The 21,121-nt window shown below is 39.3% G+C and overlaps 1 protein-coding gene across 1 annotated transcript; it reads right to left on the bottom strand.

Moving 5' to 3' along the window:
* Positions 1 to 10,541: 10,541 nt before the first annotated feature.
* Positions 10,542 to 18,217, bottom strand: LOC110937208 (SH3 domain-containing protein 3). The gene is made up of 10 exons (XM_022179600.2): positions 18,060 to 18,217; positions 13,692 to 13,814; positions 13,159 to 13,228; positions 12,911 to 13,056; positions 12,494 to 12,595; positions 12,210 to 12,407; positions 12,065 to 12,127; positions 11,891 to 11,980; positions 11,509 to 11,583; positions 10,542 to 10,861 (listed from the first exon to the last, which is right to left on the bottom strand). Exons 1-10 carry the CDS (start codon positions 18,117 to 18,119, stop codon positions 10,742 to 10,744), a joined length of 1,047 nt encoding a protein of 348 aa, XP_022035292.1. The 5' UTR covers positions 18,120 to 18,217; the 3' UTR covers positions 10,542 to 10,741.
* Between the last annotated feature and the right edge of the window lie 2,904 nt (positions 18,218 to 21,121).

Genomic DNA, 21,121 nt, shown 5'->3' with positions numbered 1-21,121 from the left:
TCTAACTCTTTGTCTCTAAGAGCAAGAGTGGCGCAAGCTTGTACCTCTCATTGTTCACTCCGCTCCCTGTGTGAACGCGCTTCATCCCGCGTAGCCTCAGCATCAGCCTTTTCTATTTTTAACTTTTCGACCTCCGCATCTTGTTTCTTCAATTTTTCAATCTCAACCTTGAGATTATGGATAACGTTACGGAGATTCACCTTTTCAGCATTATCTTTTTCATAGATTTTCTTCCAGTTTTTTCGTTCCTCGAAAAGGAGAGCAGCTTCGGCTTCCGCTTTCCTCTTCTAACCCGCAACAGACCATTCCTCAGTTTTCCGATCATCCTCAAACATGGCCTGATCAGCTTCCAGCTTAGCCTTTAACTGAGCAAAACGGATTTCATCATCAGCAACTTTCTTCTTTGACACCTTGAAAGCCTCCCACTCCTTGTGCATGCTATGCCACTCACGCACTATGCGATGAGTGGTAGAAGCATAAGAAGCGGCCTCCTCAAGGTAAGCACGGTAAGTTTGATCATGAAGCCGACTTTCTTGAAACTTAATTTCCCCAGGTAGAAATATCCCCTGCAACCAATCCCGGCATACACGCCAATCCGAGAAAGTATCACCCTTCTTCAGATTCCAAACAGGGGCGTGGAGCTCAGAGGCGTCCTTCTCCGAATAAGTTCTATAATAATAATAATAATAATAATAATCCCCCAGGGTTTCCTCTGGGCGGATAGGAGAATTCTTGCCAGCACCAGAAAATGAGCCCTGCTCCTCAAGAGTAACCTTCTCAATGTTCTCAGGCATAACATTAAAAGGTTTGGGAGATGAAGTTGCAACAGGAATCTCCTCGGCAGTTTTCTCTTTTTCTGAGTCTTGAGCAGTAGCATCAGGAGTTTGTGGGTTACCAACATAATCCACAATCTCTGGGCTAGTAACCTTTTCTGCATTCACGGCAACATCAACAGGTTTATCAAACCCGAGATCAACAACCTTTTCCGCACCACTCTCAGGAATCTCAGTATTCTTTAACAGATCAGCAACAGCAGCGCACGGAGGAGAGGGTGGAAGTTCTTCATTAACCACAGGCAGCGGTTCTGTGGGAACAGGAGAAGCGGGTTTTTCTGAAAAACAAAAGACTATGAGTCACAAATATTCAAGGCGCTTAAGAAAAAGAAAGCGAAGACTTACTAGGAGCAGACTCTGAAATAATGGCGTCCAGATTGCCTTTCCTGGTAATTTTCTTCCTCTGAATCTTCTTTGCAGACTGACCTTCAGCCTCAGCGCCACCTTGTTTTCTTTTCCCTGCCTTATTCCTCACTAAGAGCTCAGGGCTTGATTCCAAGTCGATGGGATCATCGGCATTTGACGAAGGAATATCAACAGCTTCTTTTGGCTCTGGTTTTGGCCTTCTAATAATAACTGCAAGCGCAAGACCCTCCAAAGAATCAGAAACCACCACACAATCACACAAGGAGTCAGAAGAACGGCGCATACCTTTCTTCTCCCCCCCCCCTGACATTTTTTGCCTTGGAAGACTGAGCTTTTTCAGCATCATTCTTCTTAGGCGCAGCAGTAGCAGTTGGCACACGTTTTTTCTTCTCAGGGCCTATACCCAAGTTAGACAATTCGCCTACTAACAAAGCGCAGAGTCCAACTCATTTGAATGCGCAAAAATTAGCAGACAAAAATTAAAGAAATAACAATTTACCAGCACCAGCAGCAGGCTGAAAAGATAGATCCGCATCACGCGGAAGAACGAAATACTTCACAATCTGATGATACCAAAGCTCTTCGTCAGGCTTTTTAGCAATGGTAGCCATCTTTCCGCCTTCTCTCTCAAAAGCAACAACGTACAACGAAACAACTGCAGGGGAAGAAGAGCAAGTTCAAAAAAAGGGGGGGAGAAGGGCAAACCCCCAATTTTACCTTTACCATCTTCCGTGTACACTGGTCTGTCTTCCCGGTCCATCCTCCAATTCAAACTCATGCTAGCACCAACAAGGGCTTTCTCCGGCAAAGCAATCGACGGAACATCTTTCAGATCTTGGTACCAATTTTCGTCAACAGGGGTTTGAATGGTTTTAGTGGGAACATCCTCTTTTCCCCTAAAAGTCATTCTCATCGGAATAACTCCCACCTTGATAAAGAAAAACTTTTGCTTCCAATCATGAAAGGATTTGGGGGGATTCAACAAAATCTTCTTAGCCGAGGCTCTTTGCATAAATGAATAGAATCCTTGAGAACAATGCATTTGGTGAAAAACACATAATCGGGTACCCGTCGGGTTGATATTCATCGTCCGGCAAACAAACTCAAAATGACGAGCCCTAACCATACCGATAGGGTGCAAATGAGAGATATGGAACTTGTAATACTCAAGAAATTCAAGGAAAAATTTCGACACAGGCAAACGGAAGTTTCCTGCACTGAAGAAATCCCAGAATAGGGTTACATACCCAGCCGGAGCATCCGCTGCCGTTTGACCCTCTTCAGGGTAACGGGCACCCCAGTTGTCCGGAAACCTAAAGTTCCGAACCAAACCATCAAAAGTAGCCCTAGACCACTTCAATGGTGGAAGTTCAGCAGACATTTCTTCTGTTGAATCTTCGTGACGATCTCCGGTTGACATAGGATGAAGATATCACAATCCTTTCTGAAAAGATAGATGAAGAAGACGAAAGGAAGAAAGATTTTCAACAAAGTAATGATTACTGAGAAATCCAAAAAACACTTATATACCCACCGCCATAAATAGCCTAGGTAACTGTCAACACCTTTTTCGGGGTAGCACGGTTACCCAAGCGACAGAGGCGAGTAGCAAGTGACACAAACGCGAGTTCACGCGCGCGTACGAAGCACGGTCAGTAATATGCACCTGACAGCGACAGCCTGTCACACAGTCACTACTGTACCTTCCATATCCAAAGTCAAAGATTTTCAAAAATCAGCATCATGAACAAAGGGTATCTTCTCATAAAAGATTCCCTACTTTCGCGCTTGAAAAAGCCTATAAGCACCACCCTCTCATAGTCCAGTGCTACACTTATTTGCATAAGAGCAACACTAGACTGGGGGGACTTGAAGGGTTAAGGTCCCAAAAACCTCATATCAAGTACTTGGGACCACACCACAACCTTATCTCTTAACTTTCTTTTTGGCCTTGCGCGGCCGCGCAACGAGCCTTACAAAGAGAGCTTAGGAAAAAAGACAGCAGACAATACATGCGCGCTAAAAGGAAAATACGTCCTTGCGCCACCTCTCTATAACAAAGGGATAAAAATCCCAGTAAATACTTCCACTCAAATAATACCCAGACTTGGATATTATTTACTAAACTGATACCACACAGTAAAGAGTCACATTGGATTATGGCAATAATCTTCTAGAAGACTCAATTATGCACCACCAGACGGTTATAACCGTCTAGACACATGTCATCACCCCAAGCTATCCTGGATTCACGATGATGGCATGGAATTGGAGAGAAACCTCCACTTGCCCACTTTCCACGTGGCACTTCCCCAGCCTTTGATTAAGATCGCGATCAGTGTACTTCCACAATCCGATCAAAAGAGTTAACGGAAGAAAAATAACCGCTTACGGGGTTAGCATCTTCCGTTAATATTTCAACAACGGTTTTTCCCGCCCAAACTCCCGGTTATAAATAAGAGAATAATTTAGGTATGAACTTCAAGTTACACACACTTCGTCAATACTACTTCTTCTTCATAAACACATACTTATTCTCACGCCGGAGTCGGGTCAAGGAGAGAACCTCCGTCCTCCCCTTGACGAGGCTAACGGTGTTCTGTTTTGAAGTGTTCATCGGAGAAGAAGATTTGTCCCTTTGAATCGAGCGAGAGATAACCACCTTTTTATGCAGAACCTAACCCCCTAGATAATTTGATTCCGGTCAATTATCTAGTGTTTCTTCAGAACTGAATATGCGTCAACGCCGATGGGTAGAACTTCTCAACGATTACGACTGTGAGATTCGTTATCATCCTGGCAAAGCAAATGTCGTTGCCGATGCCCTCAGTAGATGAAGCTATTTGCAAAGCATTCGTGACATTCACGCCCAGCATCATCTCGAAACCCCCATCCGTGACGCTCAGCATGCTTGTTTCACCGAACGCACTTTCAAGAAGGAAAGGATTCTCAACGATGGAGCCGAGTTAGTGAATAAGTCGAATGAGATTTTTCATTATCTGGACCGAATTTGGATCCCTAAGCGGACCGATTTACGACAGATTCTAATGGACAAAGCCCACAAGTCCCGATATTCTATTCATCCCGGTGCCGATAAAATGTACCAGGACCTTCGCTACAAGAACTGGTGGCCAGGCATGAAGAAAGATATCGCTCTCTATGTTCGAAGTGCCTGGCTTGCTCGAAAGTCAAGGCCGAGCACCAAAGACCCTCTGGCTTACTCGTCCAACCCGAGATCCCTATGTGGAAATGGGAGAGTATAGCTATGGACTTCATAACGAAACTTCCGCGCACACCATCAAGTCACGACAGCATCTGGGTTGTCGTTGACCGCTTGACTAAATCCGCTCATTTTCTGCCGATACGAGAAGACTATAAAGTAGAAAAATTAGCGCGAATCTACACCGATGAGATCATATGTCGACATGGGACGCCTCGCGACATCATCTCTGACCGCGATGGTTGGTTTACCTCGCCTCTTTGGGAAATGTTTCAATCCGCTCTCGGTACTACACTTAACCTAAGTACCGCTTTCCATCCCCAAACCGACGGTCAGACTGAAAGAACGATTCGTACCCTTGAAGACATGCTTCACTCGTGTGTCATAGATTTCGGTGGTAATTGGGACGCATACTTACCTTTAGTCGAATTCTCATACAATAACAATTATCACTCTAGCATACAAATGGCACCATTTGAGGCGTTATACGGAAGAAAATGTCGATCGCCAATTGTGTGGCATGAGATCGGAGATTCGCAAATAACCGATCCTGAGCTGTTGCAAGAAACGACTGACAGAATCCTCCAAATTCGAGACAATCTGCTGAAAGCTCGGAGTCGTCAGAAAAGTTACGCCGATAGACGACGTAAGCCTCTTGAATTTGACGTTGGCGATCACATACTCCTAAAGGTATCACCTTGCAAGGGTGTGGTCAGATTCGGCAAGAAAGGAAAGCTCGTGCCTCGATATGTTGGACGCTTTAAGATTCTAGAAAGGATCGGCAAAGTGGCCTACAGACTCGAACTACCGGAGGAACTTAGCAACATCCACCCGACTTTCCACGTTTCGAACCTCAGAAAGTGTCTGGCCAAGCAGGATTTACAAGTTCCACTGGAGGATCTTCAAGTGGACGAAGCATTACACTTTGTGGAGAAGCCTATCGAGATCATGGACCGAGAAACCAAGAAGCTCAGGCGCTCACGCATTCCCATTGTGAAGGTTCGCTGGGAAGGCAAACGAGGCGCAGAGTTCACCTGGGAACTCGAAAGTGACATGAAGGTGAAGTACCCGCAGTTGTTTGTTACGGCTAAAGCCTAATTTCGGGACGAAATTCCCTTAAGTAGGGGAGGCTGTAACACCCGTGTTTCGAAAGTCAAAGTCAAAGTCAAGATTGAAGTCAAAGGAAGAAAAGATTGCTAATTGCGATCTGTCACTCCTTGCTTACTTATTGATTTGACTTCTTTGACTTGTAATTGAATCTTTTATTTTAATCGCTTTAGTTGTATTATGTAGAGTATCTGTGAATAATCGAGATTTAATCGCATGTTTTATCGCTTTATCGCTTATCGCATCGCAATCGCATCAGCAACTCGATTTATGTGTTCTAGATATTGTTTTACACGTGTGTGTGCTATTTATGTGTTACTTGTGCATGTTTATTTATGCTTATGTTTGTGGTGAATAATCAAAATGCAATCGCAACTCTATCGCAATCGAATCGCAAACGCTAAACACAAGTTATTTATAGTGATTGTATGTTAGATATAGTAGTTAGGTTATTTGTGTAACTAATTCCATCGCATCGCTCGCTCGAAACACATCGCAACACTCAACACGCGAATCGAAATGACAAAACTCAACACGTCGGACACTTGGATCGAATGGCCAACCGATCGAGTGGCCATCCGATCGAGGCGCCGTCCGATCGGTGGCCAATCCGACCCTTGTGCACTTTCCTCTTTTGGAAACCCTATAAATACCCTCCTGTCACATCATTTGTGATGTGACAGCTCCTCCACACGACCAGCCGCACTCAAGCCCTTATTTCTCTCGATTTCTCGCGATTCTTGTAAGTTTTCAACCTAAATCTTGTACATCTATGATCTATACGCACTTCTTCATCATTTTCTCTTTTGAATCTTAACTTTTAACTGTGAAATCAACGGATTTGAGGTGTTCTACGGTGATGTCATCATGGAGTTCTTATGAACTTCAAGTCTTGACTTCATTCCACCAAGAACAACTCAGATCTGAAGGATTTCCACATGATTAAACAATGTTTTCGCATAGATCTACACATATTCATGGTTAAAAGGATTAAAAGATGGTTTTCTAACTTTCTTTCAACTCTTTTACATTCAATGCACTCAAGACCGATAGAATCGGAGCTTGTACAGACCTTCTACTCCTTCTTAGTGATGTGTTGGTTCAAGATCTGGTTTCTATCAAAGAGACAACCGATTTCGGGTTAAACATGAACAACCGTCACGAACCAGTAAACTGGTCAGATTTGGGTGATTCCTGTTCGATTGGATAACTTGGGTCATGATGGGGTTTCAGTTGTCTAGCACGTTGTCAAAACCGTCTCGATCAAATCGCAAAACCTTCAAACCTTAACAACTTATCAAGTTGCCAAAAGATCAGATCGTCCGATCGGATTGCCATCCGATCGAACCGCAATCCGATTGGATTGCACCTGGATTCATACTTAACTTTTTCTTCAAACTTTCAAAGATCTGAACGTCGAACGGATTGTCGTCCGATCAGATAGCCATCCGATCGAACGGCCATCCGACCATGTGACATTTGGAACTTCAAAGATCATCAGTAACTAACGGGTTGTCGTTCGATCGGATTGCTATCCGATCGAGTGACAATCCTGGTGTGAACTTGTTCTCACTAAGTGTCCTACCAATCGGATCGCTATCCGATCGAACGACCGTTCGATTGATCGACCTGAAGGGTAGAGATACTTCTCTGTTTTCAAAATGCTACAACGAAAACTTCAAAGTCATCATACACAAACACATCCTTACCAAACGAATGTCAATCCAATCGAATGGCCATTCGAACGGATTGACATCCGGTCGAATGGTCAACCGATCGGATAGCCATCCGATCGAGTTGCCACTCGACACTTATCACTTTTCACTGTTTTACGCGTCGCTCATCGTTTATACTATCGTTAACTGTTCAGGCTACTCTCTCAGCGCTCCCTTCAATCCAAGGCAGTGTTTATTAAGTTAAACGCTATCTGTGAGTATACTCGATCCCTTTTTGCTTTACGCACTTTTGGTTGTTACATACGTTACTTATTCTAAATCACACTCGACACACAACGCGAACACTATTTATACGCTGACCGTTATTGCATGCTACATGTTATTCGATGAATGCTTGTATGTTATGTTAACACAGTGATTGTTGCCTGACACCTTAGCAACGATAGTACTATAGTTTGGACTTAGCACCTATCGTGGACAGGGGTTGTTAAGGGCTTTACTTCACGTGTCCCAGTGGGGATATGTGTTGCGCATTCTACAACTTGCAGTCACGTCTGTGCATATTTCTCTGTCGATAACCTACTTGCCTTCACTTTGTACATGTTACATGCTGGTTATGCGTAAACGATTTCGAACTCTATTATATTATCAAACTTGTATGCTCACCTTTACAGTATGTGTATTGACCTTTATTTCAACGTATGTGGCAGGTGTTTAAGATGCTAGGAATTGTTGTGCGTTGGTGAATCAAGCTAGGGGTCTAGTTAAATCTGAGTCGTCAGAATAGTATTTGTTTTTGAGACAATTATTTGTAACTGTTTTTATTTGGATATGTTGTGGTATGGGACATAACGTTTAATTATCTGGTAATGAATAGTTGTTATGGATACTCATGGACAATCTGTTTCGCTTAGTGCCATGCCCCGATGTTTCCGCCATCGGTTGGGGTGTGACACCGAACATGGTAAACCCATCCAAATTCCTCTCAAAATTATTGTTTTTTCTTCTGTTATAAGCTACGTATTTGAGGGAACCAGAGCAGGAATCAAGCTAAGTATTATGTTTCAGCTTTTACCTACTCTTTAACCAGAAATACCCATTCACCAACTGTGATTTATGCCGGTCGGAATGATTTTTCTATGACACTGAAGTTGATAGAGACGTTTTCTATGGCTTATCTAAAATTTGAAGGGTTTTTTTTTGTGTTTTATAGGGTTATGTATCAAGAAAGTAGGGTAGATGTAAATGATGTTATGATGGGTGGATAATGGTGGTTGATGGTGGTGAAAAGTGGAGATGGTGGTAAGGTTATATAAATACATCTAGACGTAAGCCTTAGATTTAATAATAAATGAAAGATAATATTTATTTAGCAAAATAAATAAACGCAACATGTATATTGATAATTAGAATTTTTGTAAGAAATATTGATAATTTCATATTATCATATTTAATACACCTAAATTAGCATACAGTATATGTTTAAAAAATTCATTGGTATAACTCTTTTATTTATAATTAAAATAAAAATATCTAATAAACAATAAGAACTATAATTAATCAAAGAACATTTAGTTTATACTTTTTAATTAATTAAAATTTCTAGATATTTTATATCTAAGTGTTGAAATATATCAACAACATATTAAGTTATTATATAATTATATACAAAATCGGTCATAAATCATTTGGATCGAGACTACTTAAATATTAACTTTTATTCACATTAAATGTTAACTAAAATATGATAGTTAAAAAGAGGAATATAAAATCAGCACAAAAGAAAATTAATTCAAGAAAGAAAGATGAATGGATTATGAAGTCAACTAAGCTTAAAAGTTAGTACAAAGTTAAACAGTGTTTTTTTGACTCACAAAGTAAATTTGATGATTAATAGTGCGATAATGTTTTGTCAAGGGATTCTATAAGACTAATTTAATATATAATAATGAATCAAAGAAACCAAAGCAAAATTATGCATGTTCATATCATATATAACTTGATGTATCATCCGAATTTGTTATTTTCTTGAACCCATAATCCAATCATCATTGCATGCAAATCCAATCTCATAATCATATGAAGTCGTAAGTACATATCATGTGGTGATGTGTATAGAGGGAAAATAATGTACACGCTTTTAAGAGCTAGGAAAATTTATAGCGAAAGTACGTAATAGGTTGTATTAACCAGGTTACTTGAACATGTTTTATAACAGGTTTTGAAGTCATATTTTTAGAAGATATGATTGTTAAGGGAGTTTACCATCTATCATCTTTCTTCATTTGTTAGTTACCACTTTATCTCTAGGTTAAATATTAGGATAGTTTTTGATGTTTTATCCTTTTCATCATTGCAATTCAGTGACGGAACTATCCGAAAAAGATTATTTTGTAATGGTAGACTTGCTTAGTGTTTTCTTAAACATGTATAACCTTATATAGTTATATATGTATATTTTAAATTTCAGAAAACATAATTCAAAATCATTTTAAGGGGTTGTTTGTTTCAGCTCTTAATGGGTCAAACATCTTACTAATGTCTGAATTCAGACATTTGTCCCTGGATGGTTAAGCATTATACTGAGTCTGAATGGTTAAGACCTCTTATCTAAATTGATCAGACATTTGTCTCTGAACGGTTAAGCATTATATTGGTTTTTAATAGTTCAACACGTACCCATTCAGAAGTTGCCAAATAGCCCCTAAATTTTTCTACAAAATTGGCTCTCGCTTCTCAACAGTTGGACAGGTTCAAAGTCCGAACCATTCAAGTGACTTTATTCTTGGACCCTAACATTGAACTTTGTGGGCTTATTACATTATTTTGTGGGCCTATTGATAGCTTATTATTTAGTTACTTTAGCCTCATTGACAGTTTGGGCTTGGGAGTTCATTTTATTCATAATAATAAGTAGTATACTGGCTAGCATCTATCTATGTATTTATGGAATTATGGGTTACCACACACAGTTAGGGGCTGTTTGTTTACCTTTTAATGAGGTTCTTAATGGTTCAGACCTCTTACCGGTTCAGCACTTAATGGTTCAGACTATTTGTTTCACAACTAGATGTCTGAATAGTTCAGACATTTGCCTCTGAATGGTTAAGATTTATACAAAGTCTGAATGGTTAAGACCTCTAATCTGAATTGGTCAGATATTTGCCTCTGAACGGTTAAGCATTATACAAGCTCTTAATGGTTCAGACTTCTTACTGGTTCAGCACTTAATGGTTCAGACCTCTTTCTGGTTCAGCACTTAACCATTCAGATGCTGCCAAACAACCCCTTACTTAATGTATCCCCAGTGATAAACGTCGGTTACATGGACAACTATGGTAGGTACAACTTACAAGTTGATTTTCTTGGAGCAAAACACAACATAATCCATTTGCATAATCGGACATATGGCCGTTTAGCTTACATATTGATCAGCTATAATATTCGCAAAATACAAAACCTATGAGAACTAGAAACAACAAATGAAATGCTACAAATGGAAATTAACATGAGAGAAATAAAAGAGATTCCACGTAAAATTAGTAAAAGTCGGGTGTTCCATTGGTGTTAGGAAGCCTTTGACGTCTCTCCACATAAGCCGATGGAAACCACCCGTTTCTACCTTTGCATTCTCCTTCAGACCATCCCGAAGGGCTCACCTGAGTAGAATATCATTTTCCTTTTAGAATCTACAAAGACTAATAACTAAACGTAAAACATGTGATAGGAAACGGGTCAAGTAATGGGTCAAACTGGTTCGGGTTGAAACATGTCACCTATTTAGTAGTGGACAAATGGTGCATATACCGATTATTAATGCATAAGGCTATGCGGTATGGTGACCATCCTCCCTTGGAGGATGATCCACCACATAGGCGCCACATCATAGTCCTATAGAGGATGATCCGCCATGACAAAACACTGGAAATGGGAGAATGATCCTACCCCACTAATTATGGCAATTAATTTTTTTTTTTTTTAATTTTTGCAAAGGAAACACTAGAAATGGAAATGGTTTTGTCCTGTTCTGCTTCGTCCCCAACGTCTCCATCTAGACGATCACGACGCCGACGAGGGGGGGCGGGATGGTGTGCGGACCGTCGCCGGTCCTCGACGCCTTGGGGACGTCCCCCATACCGCATAGCCTAATTATTAGAAGGTTATTTTCCTAAAAAAAAAACTTTGGCCAACATTCAACCAGTTTGGCCCGTTCCCCTTTTAGCTAAAAAATTAATCGACCCGTTTGACATAAAATACACCCCAAAATGACCCGTTCGTAGAACTGCAAAGTGCAAATTTTAGTAACCTTTCTCACTACAACATAGTCACCAATTGCCAAGCTTAGTTCCTTATCAGAAGAAGCTTCAAACCCATGCATAGCCTGCATAACATCAACACAATTTAATTAATTAGGTAGGGCCCGCTACATTTACGTCTCACTTGACATTTCAGAAAGAAAATTCACATAAATGGCCCATTTCATTAAATTGCATGTTCCATTTTTCTTAAACAAGTTAAACATATTCATTATTTTGCCACCGTCATCATTAAAAATGCATTAATGGTATTGATTTGGAATTTTGGATCCACAAGGTTCTTTCATTCGTCATCATTTGACTTAAGAGCGTTTGATGTTTGACCAATGGTCAACATTTAAATATGGTGCGATTAGAGAAATGAGAAGTTACCTCGGCCAAAAAGTACTTTGTTTTATCCGACATAAGATTGGACGGTACTGTAGGTGGGGCCGATTCTCTCCTTTGTTTATCAGAGACCATCTATCAAGAAGTTCACGTCATCACACAAACAAAACCAGATATACGGGTCAAAACTGCCACCTCAAGCAGATTGTTAGCACTAACCTCAGCTTCTATCTGGTGTAGAATAGCAGCTACTCTCTCGTGATACGTTCTTTCTCCTTCAACCTTCAAGTGCATTAAAAATTATCTTAAAAGTTGAAACATTTAAACGTTATTCTTCCAAGTAAAAATTCGCATGCACACGAACCATTGAAACAAGTCTCTGGAACGTAAGCCGTTGTTGCTGTGATTCAACAGCAGCCAGCGCAGCAGTAGCCTCTTTACCTAGTACAGCCATGTTTGCTTTAAGTTCCTGCATTCGAGCTTCGGCTGCATGCAACTTGGTCACATTCTCGGGTATTGGAGATTCTCTAACTCGGGCTTGTCTTCTAGAAACTTCCGATGCCTGTGTGCTTTCACATTCGGTTATAATCAATGCGATCACATAGTTCAAGGGAATTTCGACCCCTTAACATATCAAGGGATGATTACCTGAGTCTCTGCTTCTTGCCTCATTCGGCTATAGCGTTGAGCAAGATGGCGGGCATCTTCCAAAGGAGCACCGTTTATCATTGCTCTCAAGGGTTCTAAAATCTAAAACGTTGAGAAAACTTAAAGTGAACAACGATTAACAAGTATCCGAATATTTGATGCATAGCCGAACGTTATTAACACAAACGAACCTAACCGAACACGTTACCGAACGTTCACGGACAATAACATAAAATGAACAAATGCGGCCTATGTTCGTGTTAACAAAATTTTCTTGTTCATGTTCGTTCATTTGTTAAACGAACGAACTTCCAACGAACCGTTCATGAACCATTCGCTGAAGGTTCAGTTCGTTTGCAGCCCTACATATGCATATAAATATAACATATCAATATATCATTAGAATAGATGAAAAACCTGTGAAAATAACAGTCGTGTGAAATCGTCTTGCTCCTTTTCCACGTGTTTACGTGCATCACCATATATAGATGCTGCCTTAGCCAAAATTTCATCGCTAGCATTCTCCACCCCGTATTTACAGCATTCTTCAGACAACTTGGTTCCTAATTTTAATTATACAAAGGGCACCGATAAAACAACGGTAGCAAGATTAATGTAAGAAAATGGAATAATGTAGAAGTTTGGATTTTTTTTTCTTTTTTTACCAGCTTCTATATGCTTATATCCTATGGCTGTGAAAGCTTCTGCTGCTTTAACCAGTTCTCTTTGGAAATCCTGGAGAAAACATAGTTGTTAATGGCGAATAGCGACAAATAGCGATAAGGTACCTATATGCTACATAGCAAATAGCGATAAATAGCGGGCAGCTATTTTATAAATAGCGATACACTAGAATTTTTTTTTTTTAAATTTTATATGTATATTATATCAAAATACCCTGGTATATATGCTATTTTACATGTATATTTAACAAAAATCTAAAATCCAGCTTTTATAGCTATATTTAATTGCTATTTATATTAAAAAATTAAATAAATAAAGTGTCGCTATTCTCGCTATCCATCGCTACAACCCTAATAGCAACACTAGACCTATACGCTACGTAGCGTGCTATAGCGATCGCTACGATCGCTATTGACAACTATGGGAGAAAACAACGAAAAATTAGGCCAAATGTAGATATATTACAGGAAAATGGAAATTTACTAGATAAAGTGATTAACATATGTGTTGTTACCTTTCCTGAACGAGTGGATCTGTAGAGCTTTTCTAACTGCTGGTGTCTTTGCAATTCCAGCTCATCAATAACCATTACATCTGAATGTTCATACCCACTCGTGCTAAATTGCTTTATCACAGCCTGAAACGATCAATATCAAGACTGCTAAGTTACATATACATACACATACACACATATATAAGGGAGAATTCTACGCAGAAGAAAGTTTTTTTGCGAGAACAAAATAAATCATTTATTATTTAAATTTTATATAATTTTAAAATATAAGGAAATGGTTGAAATGCAATGTTTATTCATCTGTTTTAACATTCTAAACAAATATATAAACAAATTCATTTATTTATAGAACCTACACATGTGTAGGTAAACATTTAAAAAAACATAACCTACACATTTTTAATGTTCTTTTATGTACTTATATAGACATTTGTATGTAACAAGTTAAAGTTTTTTAAAATATGAACCATTAATAGAAAAACTTAAACAATTAAGTTTGTTCTTCTTGTTTTCGCAATAATTTAGGTGTTGTTTGTTTTTAAGAGGTAAAATGTTTACGGTCTGCGGACCACATCTGCAGACATCTGTAGAAGAAGAGGTGGACAAAACCTCTGCAGTCTGCAAGAAGAAGGCTGTTTGTTTTTTAACGTATGTAGACTCTAAAATAAACTGATGGTGGTGTACGGATGGTAGTGGTGGGAGGTGGTGGTGCTGGACGGTGGGTGGTGGTGGTGGTGGTGGGTGGTGGACGATGGTGGTGGTGATGGACGGTGGTGGTGGTGGACGGTGGTGGTGGACAGTGGTGGTGGTGATGGTGCTTAACCTATGCAGACTAAGATCTTAGAAGTGGCGGGGCCAGGTGTGCACCAAGAAGAGCTCGGGCAGACGTTTTTTAATGAAACATCTTCGGAAAACCAAACAGTCTGCAGATAGCAATGTCTGCGCGGCACAGACATAAGAGGCTGTGCATATCTTTTTTAGAAAAACAAACACCACCTTAGTCTTTTGTAATAAACCACTCCCTACATATATATATATATATATATATATATATATATAGGGGACCGCTAGAATGAGAACCACCACGAGTTGTAAGAACCACGAGAACCGCGACCCGCGGGTGGCCGTTGACCACGAAATTTTTTTTACACCTAGATCCGTATATTTTAAGACCGGGTGTAAATTTTGGGTTCAAACGGCGCGCCCGAGGGGGTAGTTTTTTACGCCCAAAGTTTGGGTTTTTTTAATTTTTTTAATTTTTCTTTTTTTTTTTAACCAAACTTTGGGCGTAAAAAACTACCCCCTCGGGCGCGCCGTTTGAACCCAAAATTTACACCCGGTCTTAAAATATACGGATCTAGGTGTAAAAAAAATTTCGTGGTCAACAGCCACCCGCGGGTCGCGGTTCTCGTGGTTCTTACAACTCGTGGTGGTTCTCATTCTAGCGGCTCCCTATATATATATATATATATATATATATATATCAAGACTGCATCATGATTCTATGTTGCTCGATAGATCTCAGGTTCATTATACAACACACCACTAGCATAGTGCTTATATCATTCCATTTGATAATAAGCATGCAGATTATAAACAAATAATGTTGGGAAACACGGTCTTCTTTTTCATGATGCCACGGCATCTGATGGTACACATCAGCACAGACTTGTGGGAGAGAGTTAAGAGTAAAACAAGATGTCCCTCCAAATCATGTAACAAATCTATAACCGCAACAATTCCCCTAAGCTTGGTTTAAAAAAGCGCGAAGCGCTCCGAAGCGTTTTGGTTCCAAAAGCTTTAAGCGAAGCTTCAAGCGCGAAGCGAGAGCTTCACGTATACGAAGCGCTCCATATTATATATAATTATATATAATGTTAATTTTATATATATGTATAAAAGATAGCTATCCATATTAAATATATGTATTTTGTAATGTTAATTTTGTACTTTTATGCATAAATTAAAAAGTTTAAGGACCAAATGTAAACTACTGAAGATAGAGGGGGTTAAATGTTTAAATAGACAAACTATCTTTACACTTTTTAAGTAAAGTTAGAAGTTTCAGGGACTGAATGTAAACTAATGAAAGATAGAGGGGTTAAATGTTTAAAAACCTTCACTTATAAAAACCCTAAAAGCCTAAAAGATACGCAGCCGCATCTCTCTTCTTCTTCTTCTTCCCCCTTCTTCCTTGTTTCCGGCTGAAAGCAACTCCGTCGCCGGAATTTGTCGACGGATTTCACATAGGAAGTCGCTATATCGTCGATATAAGGTCGATATGTACCTTGTAAAGACTGTTGGGCTTAAAAAATGGCCCAAATGGTGATCTGATTGGCTGGAGCGTCGCTTCACAACTTCATCGCTTCGCCGCTTAAAGCTCGCTTCACTTCGCTTCACGTAATGTAACGCTTCAGAGCCAAAAAAGCGTTTTTTCCAGCGCTTCATCGCTTCAAGCGCGCTTTTTTAAACACAGCCCCTAAGGTTTTGCATATATCACCATATCCAACCTGACTCGATGCTTAAACTTCAACCTTTAACATGGTTCTGCGAGAAACAGAACACCTCATATGACCTATGTTTAGTTCTGCTATAAGAACACCTACAAGACTATAGTCATACAAACACTAAGGGGGCGTTTGGATCACGGAATGATTTGGAAATGGAATTGGAATTCGTGTAGGAATTAGAATTTGAAGGAATTGGATTTGGAATTTAAACATTCCAATTGGAATTGGAAATTGTTGGAATTGGAATCTCAATTCCATTTTTGTTGTGTTTGGTTGTCAAATGAATTGGAATCCATCACCCCGGTATCCACAACCACCAGTTCGGGTCGAACAGGTACGGGTCGAAGCGGTTCGATTCGAAACGGTACGGGTCAAAACGGTACGGGTCGAAATGGTTCGCGTCGAAACGGTTCGATTCAAAACAGTACGGGTCAAAACGGTACTAGTCGAAACCGTTCACGTCGAAACGGTACGGGTTGAAACGGTGCGGGTCGAAACGGTCAAAGATTCCAATGAATTACTTTAATTCCTTCACAAATAGGAAGGATTTTGAATTCCTTTAGGTAGCGTTCGTTTCATGGAATGGAATGGAATGGAATTGGGAAGCTTTTCTATGTAAAATTGATCTTGGTTTGGGGAGGGAGGAATTTGAAATCCAATGAATTTCTTTAATCAATGAAATTTGTGACTATTTCAACATTCCATTCCATTCCTTCATTAGAGTGAAGGATTTCTAAGGAATGTTGAAATAGTCACAAATTTCATTGATTAAAGAAATTCATGGGATTTCAAATTCCTCCCTCCCCCAATCAAGATCAATTTTACAAAGAAAAACTTCCTAATTCCATTCCATGAAACGAACGCTACCTTAGTTAAAGGAATTTGAAGGAATTCATGCCTAATTCTAATTCCAATTCCATTGTCAACCAAACACATGAAGATTGGAATTGGGATTCCAATTCCATCAAATTCTGTGAACCAAACATCTTAAGAGATGAAATTCAAATTCCAATTCCCTTAAATTCCATTGAATTCATGTGAACCAAACGCCCTCTAAGACTATGTGTTATAGAATAGCTAAATCATCGCCACATCACTGCCACGTAGGAATCTGAGTAATAACTAAACATTCAATAACTAGGTGTAGTGGAATAACTGAACGCCCGATACCAATAACTAAAACAAAAAAAAAAAAGAAAGAAAGGCGTGTGATTGCTTGGAAAAGACATGGGCCCCACCTTTTCTCCTTTGGCCATCGTTAACCGAATAACGAAGGTGGCACCCCCTCGCCATTCCATAACGTAGAGTCTAAGAAGTACATTCAAGTTCTCAAAAATTAAGGTAATCACTAGATGAACAACCGTAGAAGAGAGCTCAGCTAAACTCAGACAGATGTCAAATGTGTTCCTCTCAACCTTAAACTTGATTATTGCCTAAACATGTAAAATATAACTTGTTTTCTTACTAGGGATTCATCTGCATTTTCAAATAATGTATATGATACCAAAAACTAAACCACATGTCTGTTCAGGGAACATAGAAAGATACCAAAAACAGAAAGAAAACAAAAGACCCAATGCTGTCTGGAATTGGTAAAGTTTATACATTTATGCACACTATCTTGTGTGTGTGTGTGTGTGTGTGGGGGGGGGGGGGGGTTGTTAAGTTATCATCTAATCGCAATTACAAAACCCTAAACATAAATCTCAAACCCAATTCACCAAAACACGAGGTAACATCTGAATTTTCGTTTAATATTCACTGTATGCATGGATATTCGATTAGAAAGATTGAAAATTGAAGTGGGTAAGATAGTTAAATCGGATAAATTGGGGTGATTTGATTGAATTATTATTACCTGTTGTTGTTTGGCAACTTGATCTCGAAGTTTGCTTGCTTGCTTCCTTAAAGCGTCCATGATGAAAGCCCCTTCTTCGCTCACTAGAGGATTACAAATCGAGATTTAGTTGACAAATAAATATCGTATCAGGCTGAAAATGATGAATGTAAGTTCATCACAGATCTTGACAGCCTATAAGACCAAAAAATAGCCTAATCTTTCTAGATTTGCAAAATTGCCCCTTAATTTTTTTGTTGGAGTGTATTGTTTAATGGATTTTAATAGTCCATACTCTTAGTCGTTCGCCGGTAATGATCTCAACTTAAAAAATAACCAGTGATGTTCTCACCTTTTCACATATTGTAAACTAATAGACATTTACCAACAGAACCTTAATTTCTTTTTGTCTTTTTCTCTTTTTCGGTTTAATAAAGGTCCATTGGTTTACAATATATGAAAAGGTGGGACCATCATTGGTTATTTTTGAAGTTGAGACTGTTTCCGGCCAACGGCTAATAGTTAGGATTATTAAAATCCATTATTCCTTTATTATATGTTTTTTAAGGGTCCATTTGGTTCAACAAAGTTCGATGGAATTTAATAAAATTGGAATGTGAATTCTGACTCTTAAAATGTTATAGAATTAGTTAGAATTGGAGTCTTAATTCTAATCTTTTTGTGTTTTGTTGACGAAATAATTGAATTAGAATTAGGTATTATTTCTTCAAATTCAACTAATGGAATTCAAAATCGTTCCTACATGTGAATAAAATGAATTTAAGTAAATTCATTGGAATCTTATACTGATTGATTTCGTCACGTATGTCACCCCTCACCATCTATCATGCCCGACCTACTGGTCAACTAGACCTGTCAATGACAATCACCATTTCGACCCACACTGTTTCGTGTTGAACCGCTTCAACCTGAACTGTTTTGGCTCGCACCGTTTCGCCGCGTACCGTTTTAACCTAAATTGTTTCAGCCGGTATCGTTTCGACCCGAACCATTTTGCCTTTTCGACTTGTACCATGTCAACCCGACCCGACCCGGCCCGCCGCTGACACACAAGTTCTCCACCTGAACAGGCCCGTTAACGAGCGATCTTGACCCATTAACGACCCAGAACTTCTTTAACTGAACCGGCCCGTTACCAATCTGAAATATCTCGACCCGACCCATTACTGACCTGAAACTCTCGATTCGGCCCCGCCTACTACCGACTTGCAAAGTGTCGACCCGACCCGACCCTACCCGGCCCATATAAACGACCCGAAACCGGTTGCCACTAAGTCAAACTGGCCCACCCGCTCAACAAGACGGGATCGATAGATTCGAATTCATTTGCTAATCTAACACATCAATAATGGAATTGAGTTTCCAATTCCCATATGTTTAAATACCAAATCCAATTACTTCCAACTCCTATCCAAATCCAATTCCAATTCCAAAACACTCCGCGAACCAAACGCACCCTAAGGGTTTCTTTTTGTATATGCTAAGGTAGTGTTGGTTTCACATAGTGGAATGGAATTTATATTACAAAATCTTTTCTAATCGACCTTCCCACTTCACTATCATCACCATCATTCTCAAAGTACCTCGATTAGGGGTAAACAACAAGTTATTGTCTAGTGCCAATTCAGTGCGATTATGTCACCCCCTTTCAGAGGCGGAAGCACGAGGTGTGATCGTGAAAGGTTCTCATTGCATACGATAAGTAAACATACTACATGAATATAAAATAACTCCAAATTACCATTCATAGTTTAAACATTCAAAACACAAGTTAAGTTTAAAGTTTACATCATAACAAAAGATAATTGTTTGACGCGTGAGAGCGCATGGCCTGCCAAATTTATGTCATCGCCAATTCAGTGCGATTATGTCACCCCCTTTCAGAGGCGGAAGCACGAGGTGTGATCGTGAAAGGTTCTCATTGCATACGATAAGTAAACATACTACATGAATATAAAATAACTCCAAATTACCATTCATAGTTTAAACATTCAAAACACAAGTTAAGTTTAAAGTTTACATCATAACAAAAGATAATTGTTTGAAAAGTTTACAACTTCATTTCAACAACAAAGATCAAGGTTCGGGTAAATTATGCATTTCGTCCTTTATGTTTGTATCGAATTGCAATGGATAGCCTTTATTACAGTCACAATCCTTTATTTGGAAAACACATTACACCTTTCGTCCTTTACCACTAACTAGGTTAAAAATTTAAGTTATGTTTGATCACCTGACTTGCACATGAGGGTAGATCGGTAATTTTACTTATTTGGTTAAAAATTATATAATAGACACCCTGTCTCTAACTCTCAGCTAATCACATCTTTCAACCAACCTCACCACCACCAAATTCAGCCACCACGTTCGCTCCAAATCCGTTACCGAATGAACATCCTGAGCAGAAGTATTACCTTTTGGATTCTTACCTATCACACCTTTTGGATTCTTACCTATCACACCTTTATCCAAATAAATAGTCATATTCCAATTAGCTAATAATTGATATTGAGGTAAGTGTTGACCCATTATAAACTCCTATGTTCTAGTGATTTCAATAATCTGGTAAACTTGCATATAAATCAAACTAAACAGTTGATAATGCTAAACATATAAACTAATAATTAAATACTAATTAATTAAACTCTCTTGACTCCTGCTATTCACCCCTTCAACTTTCACTTTCTTTCAAAACAACCCGTTTAGTACTAAAACCTTCAGTAACTTTGGTTTGGTTAAACTTCTAAGACACATTCTTCTGTATTTAATATTCTCTATTTTGCAGGTACCAGTCTTTATAACCGATTCAGGTTCCGTTCAACACGTTCAGAAACCAATCCTCCGGTTTCGTACTATTTTCCAGCAAGGATCCGATCGAAGAAACCGATTCAGGTTTCGTCAGAAACAAAAACAACCATAATCCTTTTCCAGATCTTCATCGGTCGTAACGGAGATCAACGAATCAAGATCTTCTGACGGAAGTTGATATTTCAGCGTAAACGACGCCGTTGCGGACGGTAACGATGAGGAAGATGACGATCGGAGCAGAATTTTGGAGAGGC

The sequence above is a fragment of the Helianthus annuus genome, chromosome 4 (genome assembly GCF_002127325.2).
Source record: "Helianthus annuus cultivar XRQ/B chromosome 4, HanXRQr2.0-SUNRISE, whole genome shotgun sequence".
NCBI lineage: Eukaryota > Viridiplantae > Streptophyta > Magnoliopsida > Asterales > Asteraceae > Helianthus > Helianthus annuus.
The sequence above is the reverse complement of the archived record's forward strand: the minus strand, read 5'-3'. Positions and strand labels throughout refer to the sequence as shown.

Bases quoted from the DNA above. Each gene is read 5' to 3' on its own strand.
- LOC110937208 (XM_022179600.2), bottom strand. From the start codon at position 18,119: ATGGACGCTTTAAGGAAGCAAGCAAGCAAACTTCGAGATCAAGTTGCC. The intron at 13,057-13,158 runs GTAAAAAAAGAA...AATTAAAATTAG, and splicing joins ATATAAGCATATAGAAGCTG to GAACCAAGTTGTCTGAAGAA. The intron at 12,128-12,209 runs GTTCGTGTGCAT...ATGCACTTGAAG, and splicing joins TCCAGAGACTTGTTTCAATG to GTTGAAGGAGAAAGAACGTA.